This window comes from Diplotaxodon limnothrissa, linkage group LG18 (genome assembly GCF_057381915.1).
Source record: "Diplotaxodon limnothrissa isolate DT_005_m linkage group LG18, D_limnothrissa_male_GT1.1, whole genome shotgun sequence".
Lineage (NCBI taxonomy): Eukaryota > Metazoa > Chordata > Actinopteri > Cichliformes > Cichlidae > Diplotaxodon > Diplotaxodon limnothrissa.
In genome coordinates, this window is record NC_140613.1 from 25,461,572 (window position 1) to 25,479,192 (window position 17,621).

The 17,621-nt window shown below is 40.3% G+C and overlaps 1 protein-coding gene across 1 annotated transcript; it reads right to left on the reverse strand.

The window, feature by feature from the left end:
* Positions 1 to 1,622: 1,622 nt before the first annotated feature.
* Positions 1,623 to 13,123, reverse strand: LOC146613764 (uncharacterized). The gene is made up of 7 exons (XM_085378243.1): positions 12,919 to 13,123; positions 12,085 to 12,674; positions 11,611 to 11,790; positions 11,102 to 11,242; positions 10,780 to 10,834; positions 10,466 to 10,619; positions 1,623 to 1,770 (listed from the first exon to the last, which is right to left on the reverse strand). The coding sequence occupies exons 1-7, from the start codon at positions 13,118 to 13,120 to the stop codon at positions 1,623 to 1,625; spliced, it is 1,470 nt and encodes a 489-aa protein (XP_085234369.1). The 5' UTR covers positions 13,121 to 13,123.
* Positions 13,124 to 17,621: the final 4,498 nt, after the last annotated feature.

Sequence of the window (17,621 nt, forward strand, 5' to 3'; positions counted from 1 at the left end):
TATCAGAAGTATTGTCATGACTCATTCGTTCCCTTTCTCCAGTCCTCTCTGCATCTCATCCTGTCTGCAAAAGAACACACAATCTCTAAAAAGTTCTTCCCTCCTGTTCGTCTTTGCATGACGCAAGTCTAATTACGTTGAATTATTTGGCCAATGGTCTGTGAAGCACATTGCGGCCACGATCGGTGCACTACAAACAGACCGTTATCAGTGAAATCCCTCTGCTTGTGAGTGCATGGAGATGGAAGCATAATTAAAATGCAAGGAAACCAGGTCACAGATAAAACTATCCACTGGCCAAAGAGTACACTGTTAAAAAAAATTCCGTTATAAAACGGAAAAAGTGCTGGTAATTAATTACCAGCACTTTTTCCGTTATTGTACGGGCACTTCCGTAAACCTTAAAATGGATATTTCTGTAGATTTACCCGAGTTTTTCTGTACCATTGACGGACATTTCCGTCAAACCTAAAATGGAAAATTCCGTATTTTCCATAAATTTCGGCGTTATTGCACAGACAATTCCGTAAACCCTATAACAGATATTTCCGTAGATTTACCTGACTTTTTCTTTACCATTTACGGACAGTTCCATCAAACCTAAAATGGAATATTCCGTATTATTTAAGTACTCAATCCATACCATTTACGGACACTTCAGTCATCCTAAAATGTTTAATTCTGTACCATTCTCTATACCGTTTACCATCAATAAAGCACAAATGTAGAATCACAGCAATTATTTATTTCCTTTAACAGCTGCCAGTGCTTTAAAGTGATTTCACTTTTTGTGGTGAATGATTTGCAATATTTACACTACAACCATTAAAACATTCAGAACATCACCTTCACATTCAGAGAAATTTTACATACATAAACCAGCTGTTTTCTCAAAGAAGTACAGCCATGTCCTTTAACAGGGAGATGCCAAATCTAGCAACTTTTTAGCATCCACAGGCTGACAGGCATTAATAACAAATTGATTTGTTAAAGACAATGACAAAATAAGACAATAAAACTGCCAGCATTGCTGTTGCTGTCTCACCTGTCAGTGCAAAATGAGGAGCCCCCTCCAGGAGGATGCAGAAACCTACACCTCCAACTCCACATATCACACCGACAGGCAGAGCTCTGCAACCAGTGGCTGACCTTTCTACAAAAAACAAATAGAACATTAGAAGTATTACATTATACAACTTTTCTATAAAACATCAGTGCAGCAATAACAACCATGACCTTAGAAGGATGACTGTGCAACATGCCATAAAGAGATTTTTAAAACTCTTAAAACAACTTAAAACTAAAAAAAAATTAAAACTTACACCTCCAACTCCACAATGACAGGAAAAGCTTAACTGGAATGACAAATATCGCCCACCTTCCCTCCCCCTTAACATGGGGGATTTGAAACTGCAGCATGTGTGTTGTGGGCATCTAGTTAAAACATCTGAACTCACCTAATACTGTAAAAATCTGTATTTCTACTCCCAAGCCCCATGTTTTTGGATTTGCCTTTGTGTGTGTGTGTGTGTGTGTGTGTGTGTGTGTGTGTGTGTGTGTGTGTGTGTGTGTGTGTGTGTACATTCAGTCCAAAAAGGTATTTTCTGAGCTCTGAGAACAGCTCAAATGGCCCATTCAGATTCCTTCTGCTTGCATTCAAATTCCTTCAGCTGAGAAACCAGCTTGCACACCTGTGGAGGAATGAAGTGCCGTTTCTTCCCCTTCTTCTCTGCCTTGGAGCCTCGCTCAGGATTGACCCCAAAGAAAACTCTGAGGGAAAAAAAAAACAATAGTGATATGCAGACAAAGTTTGCACATGTAGTGTGGCTTGACAGGAGTGGAGCAGTTCAATAAAATCCTACATTTGTTTTCTTCAATATGCCCCTATGTGTGAACCTCTCTATCATTCTAGTTGACCATCTGTCTAGAACCCAATGTTGTTGTGGTGCTGGTGCCAGTGGCTAAGCTCTCTTCCTTTGTCTTTTCAAGACACATGCATTCACACTGTGCATATACAGAAATGTTTGCAAGGGTGAGAAGTCTGCTTATCACCAACACATGACAGCATGCATCCTCAATGTGTATGCAGGGATATTATAAATGCACAGAACACAGAAGGGGATAGAAAACACAGTTGACATTGTCCTATCAAAAGGTGTAACAGCACATTTGAACACGGACTGTCCTGGGGGTTATTCAAACATGGAGTGGAGAAACTGTGACATTCAGTGCACGTTACACATCAGTACAAGTATTAACATTTGGGCATGAATCCACTATGTAGTATTTTTTAAATTAATATGTTTAGTCTTTCCTTCGGGGGGGGGGGGGTCCCTGGAACAACATATTTTGAGTTTGGGGTCTGCAGCCAAATAAATTTCAGTTTGTGTGTCTTTGACATGAAAAGGTTTGACCACCACTGACATAACCTGGTCTCAGGTGCTAATGGTTTTAAAGAGATAGCTTGAAGGATATAAAAAAAACAACAACAGCAATAGAATAATATTAAACACAAAGTGAACCGTCTTCCTTCATTAAATAGGTTCTTTTAGATGTTAAGGAGGAATTGACTTAACCAGGCTGGCGGAGAATGAAGACAACCGGACACCTGCAGCAGATGGGGAATCAGTGAACTTTTATTGAGACAGAGACAACCTCTCAATACAGCTCACATCAGAAGATTCCTAATATTTGCTGTGAGGATGGGTATATATTCTCTAAAACTTACAGGAGGGGGTTGTGAGGAAAGTGCTGCATTAGCAGAAAAACAACTCCATAAAAGGAAATCGGCCTTGGGTGTTCTAGCCTCTTCGCTTGCAGATATCTTCCACCTGCAGGATGAGGCGATCGCTTCTTATCGCTCTCAAGGCCAAAGTCGTGAGCACACATTTTTATTACACAGTTGCACAGTAACTTTAAAGCTGAACAATATTTAAAGCTGAATAATGTTTGATCAGATTATATTTTCTTCAAATCCCCCTTTTGACCCATCTTAAATGGGTCAACACACAAAAATAAGTAACATTCAAAGGAACACAGAGACGTGTCGAAGCCTGGCTCGAAAAACTCCTCGGGTCTTATCATTTGTCTTTATCTGTCATTGCAGATGAGGAGAAAAGAGTCCAGGCACCACCCTGCCCAGGGGTCGGCTGCAAGCAGTCTCGGTTCCCGACGAAAGCAGTAACAGCTGTCCTGCACAGAAGGATACACGAGTCAGTGCAACCAGGGTAGTGACACAAAATTAACAGTTCCTGTAACCTAGCAACCAAAAAGCATAAGTAATGATAAAAATGTGGAGAGTGCAGAGTATACTATAATAATGAGAGATATAAACGTGAAAATGTGAAAGAATAAATCAATCGTAAAATAAACCCAGAACGGTAACTGCTAAGGACATTCAAAAGTGAATATGGTAAAACGTGAGGAAGGGGTGTGGAAAAAAACAATTTATATCCAGTGGTGGGAGTACACATTCGCTCAGGCTTAAGTCCGGAGACCCTGAGAACATCGCTTAACCCTCACAACCCGACCAGACACAGTTCAACCAGATATATCCTTCAAGAGGAAGTGGGTGAGGGAAACAATTAATAACAAACCTAATACAAAACACCACAGAGAAACAACCAGTCTAGAAGCATTTAAACAAGAGAAAGACGATAATGTTCGTCACCCTCACGATCAGGATTATGCCAATGGGAATGAGACCCAGGGCCAGGAAGCAAATAAAGACGCAACATCTTTGCCTGCCTGTCATTTCAGGGGGAAAGGGCCAAGACATGTTTACTTAGCTTGGATGTCTTCCAATAGAGGATGATGGGGCAGAGAAAGGTGGTCCAGTTCCCCCCACCTCGCCAAGGGCGTGTTCTAGGAGTTAAAGAGCAACAACCTGCAATCTGTACCAAAAAATCTTCATAGTCCCACCGGAAAATCATAAGAGTAATAAACGATTCAGCTCAACAGACAAGTATCATGTTCAGGTTTCTCCAATCATTAAATCACTATTATTGCCACAATTTGCTTTATTCACCCTTTGGGCAATGTTATTCCAAGAGAGAGAGAGAGAGAGAGAGAGAGAGAGAGAGAGAGAGAGAGAGAGAGAGAGAGAGAGAGCGAGAGAGAGCCCCTAATGGCCAGTTAGTGGGCTCTAGGTCAAACTGTCCCCAAATTTGTTAGTTGTTATTATTACTTGTTTTCATGTCACTTGTCTGTTTTCTACTGCACCCCTCTCACCAAAGCAAAGCAAACATTAGCAGCACATTGACCGTAGTCCGGCATCCTCATTCCATAGGTGCTATAAAACATTTCCTGTAAAAGAATCACAGTTTTCAAGACAGGGTGTGTCTCCCCCAACACTCTCACCAGAATACAGTGTAATAGCATCCCCAACTCCTAACCCATAAACACCGTTTCTTCACACATCCGCCCAGAAATCCTGTAATAGAAAAACATTAAAACTGTAACCCTGTAGGGAAGAAAATGTAAATGGTAACGCTGCGCAGTCACCTCTGTAAGCAACACAAGACACAAAAATGGCATTTACAGGTTCACTCATCCTCGAATATTTTGTCATCCTTCTACTCCTGTAAAAGAAACCCACATAAATTCATCCACCCTTTTATCCTATCTAGGTGGAGGTGGTTAACCTTGAGTCATGGTCAAGTCTTGTCATCTTTTACCAGTCAGTCCGTTTGTTTTCATTCCCAGTCTTTCATCCATTCATCCGTTCTTTGCTGATAGTGAAACCTGTCGTCGCATCTAGTTTCCACACTCAGCAAAATGACGTCATCTCAAAAAGAAACAAGAACTTGAGTTTGGATTACCTCGCTGAATCCTTTTTTAAACAGGGACTCTCGTTTCTAATTGTCCCCACAAGTGTTTCCTCCAGAACCCATTTCAATGCGGAGAAACTCACTTACAACAATTTTCTCGCCGACGTGTAATGCTTGTAATTTCCGATGTGCAGATCTGCTTAAAGAAAAGATTCACAAACAAAAATCAGTAAATATAAAACAAAATAAAATGAAAAATAACAAAAACAAAATGCAGACGCCCGGGTCTTAGGACTTGTCACTGAATATTCTTCCCATCAATAAAAATACCAACCTAAACCTACACAGAGTCAAATCAACACCACCTCAACCTTTTCATATTCATAAACCTATATGTTTTGCGTTCGTGAAACAAAATTGAACCATTAAGTAAGTTGAGCTCTTGAAATGTTTTAATTCTCTTAATTCTGCCAGTTTATTTCAACACTTATTCAATGACTTTTATTCAACTGCTACTTGGTCACTCGACTTTTACCTGTTCAAATTGCCTAGGGTTCAACAAAGTCTAGATCCCCGTTATCATGAAACTTGAACGGTGTACGATGATTTACTTACAGTAATTTAGAATCATTACTCAACCTAGCTCTACTACTGGCACTGCGTGACTTTTCTCACACTGGAAACCAGAATTTAGTACAGAACTTTAATGCCTCAGGCAATCGCGTTCAAGGGCTGCCCCCCCTTCTCTTCTTCTTTGTCCGTGTGTTCCTCCTTTATTAAATCTCCATCACAATGACGTGGCGCTCTGAAATAAAACTCACACTGTTAATTCCTCGTTTTCACTCTGCACCACTGCTCAGAGTGTTTTCTTTTCTTTTTAGTGTAGAGTAAACAATTAAGTCGAGGCCTTAAGCCCCAGATATCTCGCACGGGCATCATTTTCATAACCAAACCGCTCCGGACTCTGCTCCCCAGACCACACAAATGCCCTCCGGGCTTATTATTATAGCAAATTCTGTATTTGACTTTGTTGTGTGCAGCATTGAGCCTTTGTCAGTAAAGCATTCTTCATTGCAGCAGCTGGAGCATTGTGTGTCACTTCTTAGTAAATTAAATCAACATTTTGATTTTAGTGCATGGGTATGTATCAGTTTTTACTCCCTCAACAAGTGCATAAGTGTTCATGTGTGTGTTTCCCTTCATTCTAAGTAGGCGCATGCAGAAGTGTGTGTTCGTGTGTTGGTATATGTTTGTGTTCATCACCTTCCTGTTCTGTAGTTTAGGTAAACCAGCGGCCTGACGCATGGCCTAGGGTCCTCCCCTCCTCTTTGGGTCTGTTTATGTTGTCCTTACTTTGCTCCACGGCCTTCTGCAGCTCTGCTGTTCGGCTCTTCTCAGAGGTCAGCATCCTTCTGCTCACCGTCCCTTTTCCTCCGGGCTTAATGCGCGTCTCGTCACAGCTCTGTCAGCTGACGCAGCCTGGGAATTTCCCCCGTGTAGTGAAACGGGCTTTAGGTTTAGTGCTCTCCGTCTCTGCTGCATGAGATCACTCTTTTGCAGCACTGTTGACATCCTCAAGTTGTTGTTGTGAGTCCAGCTGCTGTGGCCTTCAGGGGTCAAAGGGTCAAAGATGGTCGCGGAGAGGGCAACGATGGTAGAGGGGAGGGTAGGAGTCCAGGTCAGCTTCGGCTCTCAGAAAAAACAAAAACAAAACAAAACAGGCGAACAGGAAAATGATGTTGTGTTGGCTGTGCTGTGTTGGCTGTGTTATCCCGAGAGGGGAGAAACAACGAGATCTCGTCTCCCCCCTTTTTTGTTTTTGTTTTTTTTTTTTTTTTTTTTTTTGTTTTTCACCATATAATCAACTCATAACCCCTCAAGTTGACAGGACAACACAGGTACGTGTTAAAATTCTTAAGATCCTGTTTAGAAACCTAAAAAGGAATTTCCTATCATTCAGTAGTCATTTGTCTTAAACGATCAACAAAAACATGTCCCAAGTCGACCCTTTTAACCACTAAATTTGTCGTGTCCTCACTTAATCCTCAGACCAGTGTCTTTGTCTTTTGACGTTACGTTGTTGTCCTGCAACCCAAAGCGTTTAATTGTCAGTAATGTATAAACTATATCATTTAAAAACAGGTGTATGTTAAGTGTCGCTACTTTAACCTTGCATGTACGTGCACATGTATGTAAGCTGTTTCTTCATTGCATGTATGGGTGCGTCTGTATATGGGTTACTTTAACTTTTTCTCAAACGAGGCATTTCTCTAACACGCACATGTGTCTGTTCCTCACCCTTCTCATATCTTTCTCTGGTTGTGTGTGGTTTTATTTGTTTCAGTGATTTACCAGGAACATCTTTTCCTTTTCTCCATGTCTTCCGCCAGAGGTTAACACTGGTGAGATTCAGGGACACAGCACCCAGAGCAGTTCAGCGAGAAAAACCCGCCTCAAACTACATTCTCTCTTTTTTGTTTTACCGGGAGGGGTGAGGACAACTCTGGTGTCCAGCCGTGAATTTTAGCCAAAGCTTGGCCTGTCTTCTGCTGCCGTACTCAGGCTTCCAGGTTAAGAAAAAACACCTGTATGAAGACACTAAACATACATTTAGTATTTGTATAAACATAACTGCCTAAATCATTGAACTCTTGAGGAGGGTGTATTTCAGAATCAGAATCAAAATCAAAAACTTTATTGTCATTGTCATGAGACCGACGACATTAAGAATGGTCCCCGATCATTGCATCATCCCTAGTAATATCAAATATAAAAAACAATAAAATTCAATCAATAAAATAGATAGAATACTTAAAATACTAAGTATTCCCACCGTCATGCTTCAGACCGTGCATAGATTAACACAAGAGTGGCATGGTGGACATTTTTGTAGTATTCAGATGTGTTATTGCAGTTGGATAACAGCTGTGTTTGAGTCTATTAGTCCTTGCTCTGATTGCCCTGTACCGTCTGCCTTAGGGCAACAGTTCGAACAGGGAGTGGCCAGGATGTGAGGTGTCTTTTATGATGTTTTGGGCCTTTTTAAAACAGTGGGCGTTGTTTGACTCTTTACTAACTTTAAAACCCCACCATAACAATTTCTCACTGACAAACTTCTATGCATCCATTTAAACATGCGAAGCCAGCACAAAATCACACACATACCCCTACAGCAAAGCTTTAACATAACCACAATGCAACTCCTCCCTTAAACGGGAGAAATCACCCTGAATCAACCAACTCTATATAAAACGTCAAACAAAGATAAACCACAAACATTTCTACACTTCTGTGTCTGCCACGCAGCACAATAGGCAGAAAAACACCGATTACTCACAGTCTACAACAAAAGAAAAACCTGCTCTTTTCACAACTCTCACAGCTAAAGTCAAAACTCTTACCCAGTGCCTCTGAAATAATAAAAAAATCACCAAATACTCGATTACTCTTTTCACTCGCTCCCTCTCACTCCCTTCTTCCTCATACAGCATACACGCTCGCTCCCGCGGACCCGCTCGGCCCCGCGGGCTCACTCGGCCCCCACCTTTTTCCTCTCACAGAGACAGAGAGAGAGACCCTTTTCCTTTTTTTTATTTCTCCAGCACACATACACACACAGAATCCCAACTGAGAGAAAGAGGGAGAGAAGAGAAAAGAGTTGTAGAGAGGAAGTTTTTTAGCAGGAGTTTCAGATCTAACAGATTTATACAACTTATTTACACACACCGGTAATTTATGTTCTATTTATTGATTTTAAAGGAGAATTTGGGCCAGCTGGGTTTCTGCCTCTGTTAGGCACTAACAGCTGGGGCGCTGCTTTAAAGGTGAGTCAGCACTGAAATATCCCTTCAGGTGTTACCAAGCTTCTACCAAACCGGAGTCTGGCGGGTAACCTTGCCTAGAGCTTCCTGATAGGGGTGCTAGTTGGTTGTCACCTTGTTCACACGTCTCATTCACACTTCATACATTACCTGCAGTCACTCATTACCCTCCTTATGTATGTAATAAATGTGTAAAAAAAAAAAATTCTATGTGTGGTGTATTATTTTGACCAAAAGAGGAACCTAGTTCCTTTAATTGTGTAATCTGTGAACAACGGAGAACCAAACTGTCCTGCCCAGTGTTCCACAGCAAGCATTCAGCGTGTATTTATGTGTGTCCAATATCAAACAGAACATCAAAACATTTAAAACACTAAAATCATCGGGGTTTTAAGAAGAGATCCGTTTTCTCCTATTGATCAAAGGGACCCCTCCTTTGGACTCCAACCAGTACTTCTCCTTTTTAAGTTTTAGAGGATCTTTTCTAATAAAGTCCTCTGGGCCTTCCTAACCCTTCTGTAGTTTAGAGAATATTACTAAAAAATATTCTCAAGGCCTTTAACCTTTTAATCTGTTTAGAAAGGCGTTACTAATAAACCCTTTCAAGGTCCCAGACCTGCACTGAGGTATTTATCCGACACCGGAGAGCAACCCGTCGGCTGCAACCGTGGTCAGACCTCAGTTCACTCTTATCTTTATTCACTTATTCACTTATTTCTTATTCACTTATCTCTTATTCACTTGTCTGATTCTCAACAAGCCTTAAGTAAGCCAGACAATTTTGGTTATGAATTACTAGGAGTTTGGACACTAAGTATTTTTATAATGTTCAATATAGCAGAAATAAAAGGTCTGCTTACCTTGTTTTTGTGTGCACACAGCTTTTGTCCAAACTCCGTTCACTCAGACCACTGCCGATGTCCTCCCATCCGTTCCAGTTTGGCCTGGAGCGGATCCTGTTCGTGACGCCAATTGAAGGATATAAAAAAAACAACAACAGCAATAGAATAATATTAAACACAAAGTGAACCGTCTTCCTTCATTAAATAGGTTCTTTTAGATGTTAAGGAGGAATTGACTTAACCAGGCTGGCGGAGAATGAAGACAACCGGACACCTGCAGCAGATGGGGAATCAGTGAACTTTTATTGAGACAGAGACAACCTCTCAATACAGCTCACATCAGAAGATTCCTAATATTTGCTGTGAGGATGGGTATATATTCTCTAAAACTTACAGGAGGGGGTTGTGAGGAAAGTGCTGCATTAGCAGAAAAACAACTCCATAAAAGGAAATCGGCCTTGGGTGTTCTAGCCTCTTCGCTTGCAGATATCTTCCACCTGCAGGATGAGGCGATCGCTTCTTATCGCTCTCAAGGCCAAAGTCGTGAGCACACATTTTTATTACACAGTTGCACAGTAACTTTAAAGCTGAACAATATTTAAAGCTGAATAATGTTTGATCAGATTATATTTTCTTCAAGCTCAAACGAATTTTGTGTCAACAAACCATTCTGAGAAAAATATGTTTTTGCTCCATTTCCCAACTGGAATCATGTTATGTTTGTTTTGTTATTGATTGACTTAGGACACTATTTAAAGCAAAAAGCATGTTACCTGCCCTTTAAAAAGATATGACACATTTATTCCAACAATAGTCTTCAACAGGGAGCTACAAAATCTCTGAACAAATCCATATTCAGGGGGATCATAAGCCAATAACAGCTGATCTAAAAGCTCACAGCATGTGACGACACATTTTGAGCTTGTACATCTCAGACAAACGGGTTTAGTGTAGATTGACAAAAAGCAGGTCAGGTGCAGAAAGGCACGGCAAAGTCACATTTACAAAGTATTTCCAAACAATGAGTGCTTACCTTTGCATGAATTCGAGAGTAAAAGCCATCTCCGGTGGGTATTGGACGTTGCAGACATAAAACATGGAGAAGACGTAGCTCAAGGCCACAATGGGAGAGGTGATGTGGTCATTGACAAGTAACCCATCAACAGCAATCTTGAATTGCTGGTCACCTTAAACACAGATAAAAACCATGTACCATTTACAAAAAAAAAAAAAATCCTATATTTTAAGGCAAGCAAAACATTTCTTTAATAAATATGACACAACAACAGCTTATAACAACAGCTAACAACAGCTTGCTGGGATACAAAAAAAGATTTAACTACAAACCTCTGATTAGGATGCATGGGGTCACTGGGAGTTCGACTTCAGGATCTGCAGAGATCTGTTTTGGTGACAGACATGATACATGAATTAATGTTTCCAGTACACACAAACCTGCTGGCAAATTGACTATCTGCTAGTGTCTTCATCAGACAGAGGTAGCCATTATGCAAAAACATTAATGTAAATAGTTTATAGATAGAGAGTTTATAGAGAATATCAGCAGCACAATTAGGGGAATCTATACTTCCTACTGTGGTTGGTTACTTGGTTCACCACTGGATGCAAATAATTATCTTGCACACAGTTTAAAATCTACAACATCTACCTCTTTTTTGTGGAAGAGTTTATAAGAGTCTTCCTTGAAGTATTTTGAAATGCCACAGATGAGCTGTATTGGACCTTCGCCCATCTTCATCCCTTTGGAGTCAAGGAAGTCATTGATCCCCTTTTCTTTTTTGGAAAGTTCCTGTTCAAGGTTCAAGGTGTTAATTTTGTACAAGTACATAAGACTAACACTCATTTTCGTTTGGAGCTATGGAGAGAATTTTGAAAAAAATAAAAATAAAAATGAATTATTTCATTTTCATTTGCAACCTGTTCTGTTTTGATCTCAAATGTCCTGCTTTTTTGGTTGTCACTTCCTGATTTTTGGTCTCAAATCTATTCCATTTGATTGTTCATCCAAGTTATTCTATTTGATTGGTTGCCAGTTTATCTTTTTTGGTCTCAACTCTCTTTTTGGTTGCAAATCTTTTTCTGATTGATTAATAAAGACAAAATTCTCTCCATATGGAACAGCACAGCACAATCATAATAATAACAATAACAACACACCTGTGCCAGCTTGTTTTGTACAGAGAAGCCAAGGAGTTTAGATGCATGATCAAACAGGTGAGGAACTTCAAACAGGAACGGCCACTCGTCCTTTACAACGGCAATAGTGGTATCATCATCGTTGAGGATTTCACGCTGAATGGGATATGTTTCAGTCATCAATTTTCGAACAGATGACTCCTAAAGATATGAGGCAGTTAGACAAACAGTCGAACAGTTAGTCAAACTAACCAATTAAAATAATAAAACAGGGTATCAATTTCAATTGACTATGGGCATAGTGATCTACAGACGATCTACAATTTCACAATGTGTCCTAAATTGTACTTGGACCCAGACCTTATCGCATTACTCCTGCTATATACTATTGCTGTGTGAATGGTTGTATGTCTAGATGGTGGACTGTAGGAACCGAATTGCCCTTCGAGGATTAATAAAGCTTTCTATATCTGTAATGGATGATTGCAGACCCACCTGAAGATCCTGGGTTTGAAAGGCACGTTTCAACTCATCTCGTTTAGACAGCAGGTCTTCTCTACACATGGCCCCCTCAATGATTGGATCCCACGCCACACATCCATACAGATCTGAATTCCTGGGCCTTTTCTTTGTTGAATTTTCACCCCCTGCTTGCCTCTTCAGTGAGCTTTGTGGCCTCTTCATATTTTCAATTCTGTGTTCCAGCTGACGAAAGAGAGTTTCAGAACCATCTTTTGCAAAAGGTTTGTTTCCAAACGGCTCTGTCAGCTTGAAGGAGGCAGGATATTGTCCTACAATCATACTGGCGAGTTCCCTCAGCTTTTGTCTACCAGGTCTTCCTGGGTGTTTATGGAGGTAATCTTCAGCGACGATCCGAACCATCTCTCGTCTGTCTTTCCCCATTATGTACTTTTTTTCACGCAACTCATCCATGACTTTTGAGGGAAATTTGTGCCATGGTACAGAATATGCGTCTTGGGATGGGGAGTCGGCTGTCTCAGGTGGTGTTGAGGGCAGCTGAAACCTCTGTGGTTCAGGTGTTGATGAGGGGCCAGGCCGGGTGAACTGCGGTGGAGTTTGTGAATCTATGGATGACATGACAAACATCTCCATAAATTAAACACATCACAATTGTTGCAAATCAATTAATACATTGGTCCTCAATGTCCAGTTTGGGTCAACCAGGAATACAAATGGACCTAATTATGAAAACCAATTATAGAGTAATTATTGCCATGTACAGCTGATGGCAACTTTTTTTTTGCATTTTTGGAATAAACCTTTGTAGTTTCAGAAAACTTGCATTAAAACAGAGGGGCAAAAACTCACCTGCTTCCAATGCTTTGACAGCTCTGACGAATCTTTTGCACTGAATGAATGGCAGAGTGTCTTTAATGTCCTCCGGGTCCACAAGGCTCAGGTCATCTACAGAGAGAACTCCTAATTCCTCCAGTTTAGCCATGAGTGTATCCATCTGATCGCTACTGAGCGATGGCATTGCTTTCTTGACATAGTTTTTCACAAGTTCCATGTTGGTGTGTGTTTAAGAGGAATGAGCCACCGAGTACCTCTCTGGTAAGAATAAAGTGGATGATAATCATCAAGTTTGTTCAAATCATGGCAACTGAACAGGTCAGAAGCATTTTCATCAAGTTCATAGAGTTCAAGATCAGGTATCCAGCTGGCAGTTTTCCCTCGAAGCAAAAGTAGGACAGTAGTTTCATTTTTTACAAAAATGCTTGCTATTTGTCCTAACTGCAGTAGTCCTTTTGCGTAGCTCAGTAAGACCAGCATTCCATTTGCATATGTAGTGCCTTTAACCTGCACACTCTCTGTGACAACTGAGTTACTTGAGTTCAAATCAAATTCTCCAACCACTGTCTTTATGTTCTGGTCATAGAGCTCTGGATAGAACCGTGTTGAGTCTGAGACATGAACCTGGGAACGAAACAAGGTACCACAAGACTGATAAGCCTGAAGCAACTGGTGCCGTTCAGCCAGAGACTTGGTTACATTTATGAAGTTCTTACTTGCCCTAATGCACCTTTTAAAATAAGAATGCAATGCCTTGTGCATAGGGCTCTGCTCGTATATACTATTCCCAAGAGATGTTACAGTCTCCCTTGGAACACCATACTGCCCCAGTTCACAGGCTAGTGCATCCACAGTATATTCCTGTTGAATATCACTTATAGTTCTCATTTCATTTGCTATTTCTGTTATTGTGGAGGCTGGAACCAAATATTTTGCCTGTAAACCCAAGTAAAACTGAGCAAGACTCTCTGTGAAGTTGTCTTTCACTTGATCACTGCAGAAATTATCACTTTGTTCTGCATCAATGTTAAAACTTTCAGGTTCTTCAGGTTCTACATGTGATCCTTCACCTTGGAAAGACCGTTCTGTTAGTTCACATATATGAACTGGGGCTATCTTGGTAACATCCCACCCTTTATGGTATCTGGAAATATGCGTTAGGGATGACTTTACATTGAATGTCTTAGAACATCCATCAAAGGGACACGTTACAGTCAAACCCTCATCTATGTGACCACTCAAATGACACTTTAAAGTTTTAAGATCATCATATTCACTGCTGCAAAAATTAAACAAGCACCTTAACTGTACAGACACATTACGGTTCCATGTTTGTGTGCTCCTTCTGTCTACATGAGCTCGTGACATATGCACAGCAAGGCTACTGTATGTGTTAAACTTCCTTCTGCAATCCCTATGGCCACATAAAAAGATACATTATTATTATTTCTGTGTGTTCGGCAGTGTTTCAAGTAATCAGTCGAAGACCGAGCGTTAAAGCCACAAATGTTACAAGTCAACATTTTTAAGAGATTGAATTTGCCAATTGACGGATAGCCAGAATCAGAACAGAATCAATATGAAAACAATAAATTTATATCAGCACAGTGAAGCATATTCACTTTTCAGGTACCTTCAAATAAGTAATCTGCGTTGGGCTGCATGGGCCACTCTCTTTGGGCTGCAATGTTTTCTGCAATGAAATCTGATTCTACTTAACTATCACCCCTTTTAATTATTACCATGTTCAGTTGCATGCTAACGTAACACAGCGAGCTATAACAATACACACATGTGGCTAATTTACACACACACACACACACACACACACAAGCGCGCGCATCCAACTTATGGGCTAACGTTAACTTTAGTTGGGCAAACCACGCTTCAAAATAACGCAAAACCCACACATTCAAATGTTACCATGAAACACACACGGCTACCAACTGACTATCGAGACCAAATTTCATGTAAGAGGGAGGGAAAAAATGGTTTTTGACGTACTTACGAAGCGCAGGCGGCTGGCTAATGCTAACGCAGCTAGCAGCAAACGTCCACTCACATACACACCACTACCAACTGCCTATCGAGACCAATTTAATGTACGAGGGGGAACAAGGTGGCACTCCATTCTCATTCTCATTCCACACAACCAACCTGTTTCTAACTTTCCTTGTGACTTGTAGAAATTTAGGTAGGCACTGACCGCACTGAAAGTAATGGCGTCGGAATATTCTGGCTGGGGGAGAAAATTCTGCCTTGCGCAACAGCAAACTTTCCGTATTTCGCAAAACGGAGCGAATCCGTAGCAAATCCACGGTAAAGGGACCCCTAAATTTACGGATTTTTTTAACAGTGTAGACTCCTACACTGGCACGACTGTGTACTCTGCATTTTCATTTGGAAGCATTTTTTTTCATCCCACATCTCACAGTTAATTTACATCTTTTGGTACTTTAGCTGATATTATTCTCAGGATATTACTTTTACTAAATACAAGAAGTCTTTTTCAGTCATTAAAGGATAGCATTTTATACAGAAACATTACACTGTAGTAAGTAAACATTAGACTGTATAGTACTTGTGTTTAATTGATGATTACATGAATCCTGCATTTGATTTAGTAACAGAAACCATCTGTTTAGAAAAAACCTCACCATCTGTCACTGAAGGAGAGAATTAGTTAAGATGGCTTAACAGCCAACATTGAATTTACAGTCAAACTTTGCAATAAACGACACAAAAACTTGGTGACCAGAGAACGAGGGAGGAGTGAAATACAAATGGGCAGGACGGTTAATTAGTCATTCATCAGCGCTTCCCTAATAACGCCTGACCCGGGACGTTATAGCCGGTAATGATTATTTACTAAGTAACCAGCTGGAGGATATTACATTAGTGAATCATTGGGTAATTATCGGTTCATAATTAACATAAATCGATATCGCTCATCACCTTTTTTTCATGTGTCTCTCCTGATTAAAATGATACAAATGTCATGCTTCACTTTACTTGAGGGGACACAGACACAGAAGGTAATGATGAGTAATTCTGAAATAATGACCGAATTAAAGTATGATGATTCAGGTGGCACAAAAAGAGTAATGGTTGGAATAAATAGTACACATCAGTGTTAATCAGGAATTCTTATGAATTGATTCAGCAGCATGATGCCGTCTAAACAGTGTCCAGGAGATGACCTGACCTGACCGCAGACCTCTCGCCCGCTGAAAACATTCACACATTCAGAAATAAAGGAGAATATTTCCTTAAGAACAGGTGATGCAACACAATGATAGACATGCTTCTGCCCCATCTTTCATAAAATAAGCATATATTTTTCCAAAACAAAAAAAATAGACTGTCAAATGTATCAATTTCAGCCATTATTGTGTTGTTTTTAAGTGACTCTCAATTAAATATAAGACTTTAATGATTTTAACATTACTGCAATTTGTTTTTGTTTAGGCAGCAATGTGACAACTTTTTTTGTTGTTGTGTAAATGGAGCTGTAATTTTTTCCCTAATGATCACTACAGTATTATCTTTTGTTAAACAATGCGCGTATGCTTGAAATTCCTGTATTAGGAGTTATTACTGTTAATGAACGACTCATTAACTATGATGCCATTCCTGTTTGTTGTTAGGGCCCAGGTCTGTGACCCGGCGTTTTGAGTTTATTTTGTATTTTTGTTTTTCTCATGTTAGATTGCATTTATGTTAAGTTTTTGTGTCAATTAGTTAAGGTTTAGTTGAGTGATTTATTCCAGTTTATGTTTCTTTCATGTCTCCGTGTTTATGAGTCTTTTCCTGTCTTCTGTGTTAGTCTGTCTTGTCCTCTATGTTTAATGTTTAGTTATGCCCGTGCTTTCGCCTCCCTTATCTGTTCCCATGTGTCTCTCCTTGTGTTTCTTGTGTCACGTGTGTGTGTTTCCATGTCTATTGTCAAGCTTGTCTTGTCATGTCCATTATGTTTCTTGTTTTATTTTGAAAGCCTTCCATGTTCAGTGTGTTTAGTTTTACTTCCCCTGTCGTGTCATGTTTGTGTCAGCTGTGTTTCCCCAGGTGTTTCCACTTCCCTCATTAACCTTGTGTGTTTAAGTCCTCTGTCTTCCTCTGTTCAGTGTCGGGTTGTCTAGCGTCATGTACTTCAAGTCGCAGGATTATTTTCAAGCTTAGGTTCATATTCATGTTTCTGTTTCAAGTCACAGTTTACATAGTTAATCCTATAGCTTCCCCAGTTCAGCTTATAGTTTAGTTTCGCCATTGCCTTTCTATGTTCCTCTATCAGCCATAATTAAAAGCTCGCTTTTTGTTAAAATCCTGTTCTCTCCTGTTTTCCTGCTCTTGGGTCCGCACCACAAACACACCGGCTATCCTGGCCGTAACACCCTCCTTCTTCAGTCTTGATTTATATGTGGTATATATATGATTTATATATGGCCCAACTAAACATTGTGGTGTACTTATGAAAATTAGTATTACTAGTGTCACCAGGCTGCACCTTTTAGGAGTTAGTCCACAAATGATAAAAGTCATCTTTCTATTACAGTAAACACTATTACTGGAGTTGTGTTGCAGGAGTCATTCAGCTAATGTCTGCTGGCTGCCTGCCCTGAACAGTCATCATCCAATCATCCAATCACTGCTTCAGAGGTGAGTCAAGCCCTTGACTTCTTACATGTCTATGGGGCTGTAGTTCGAGTGATCCCTGACAT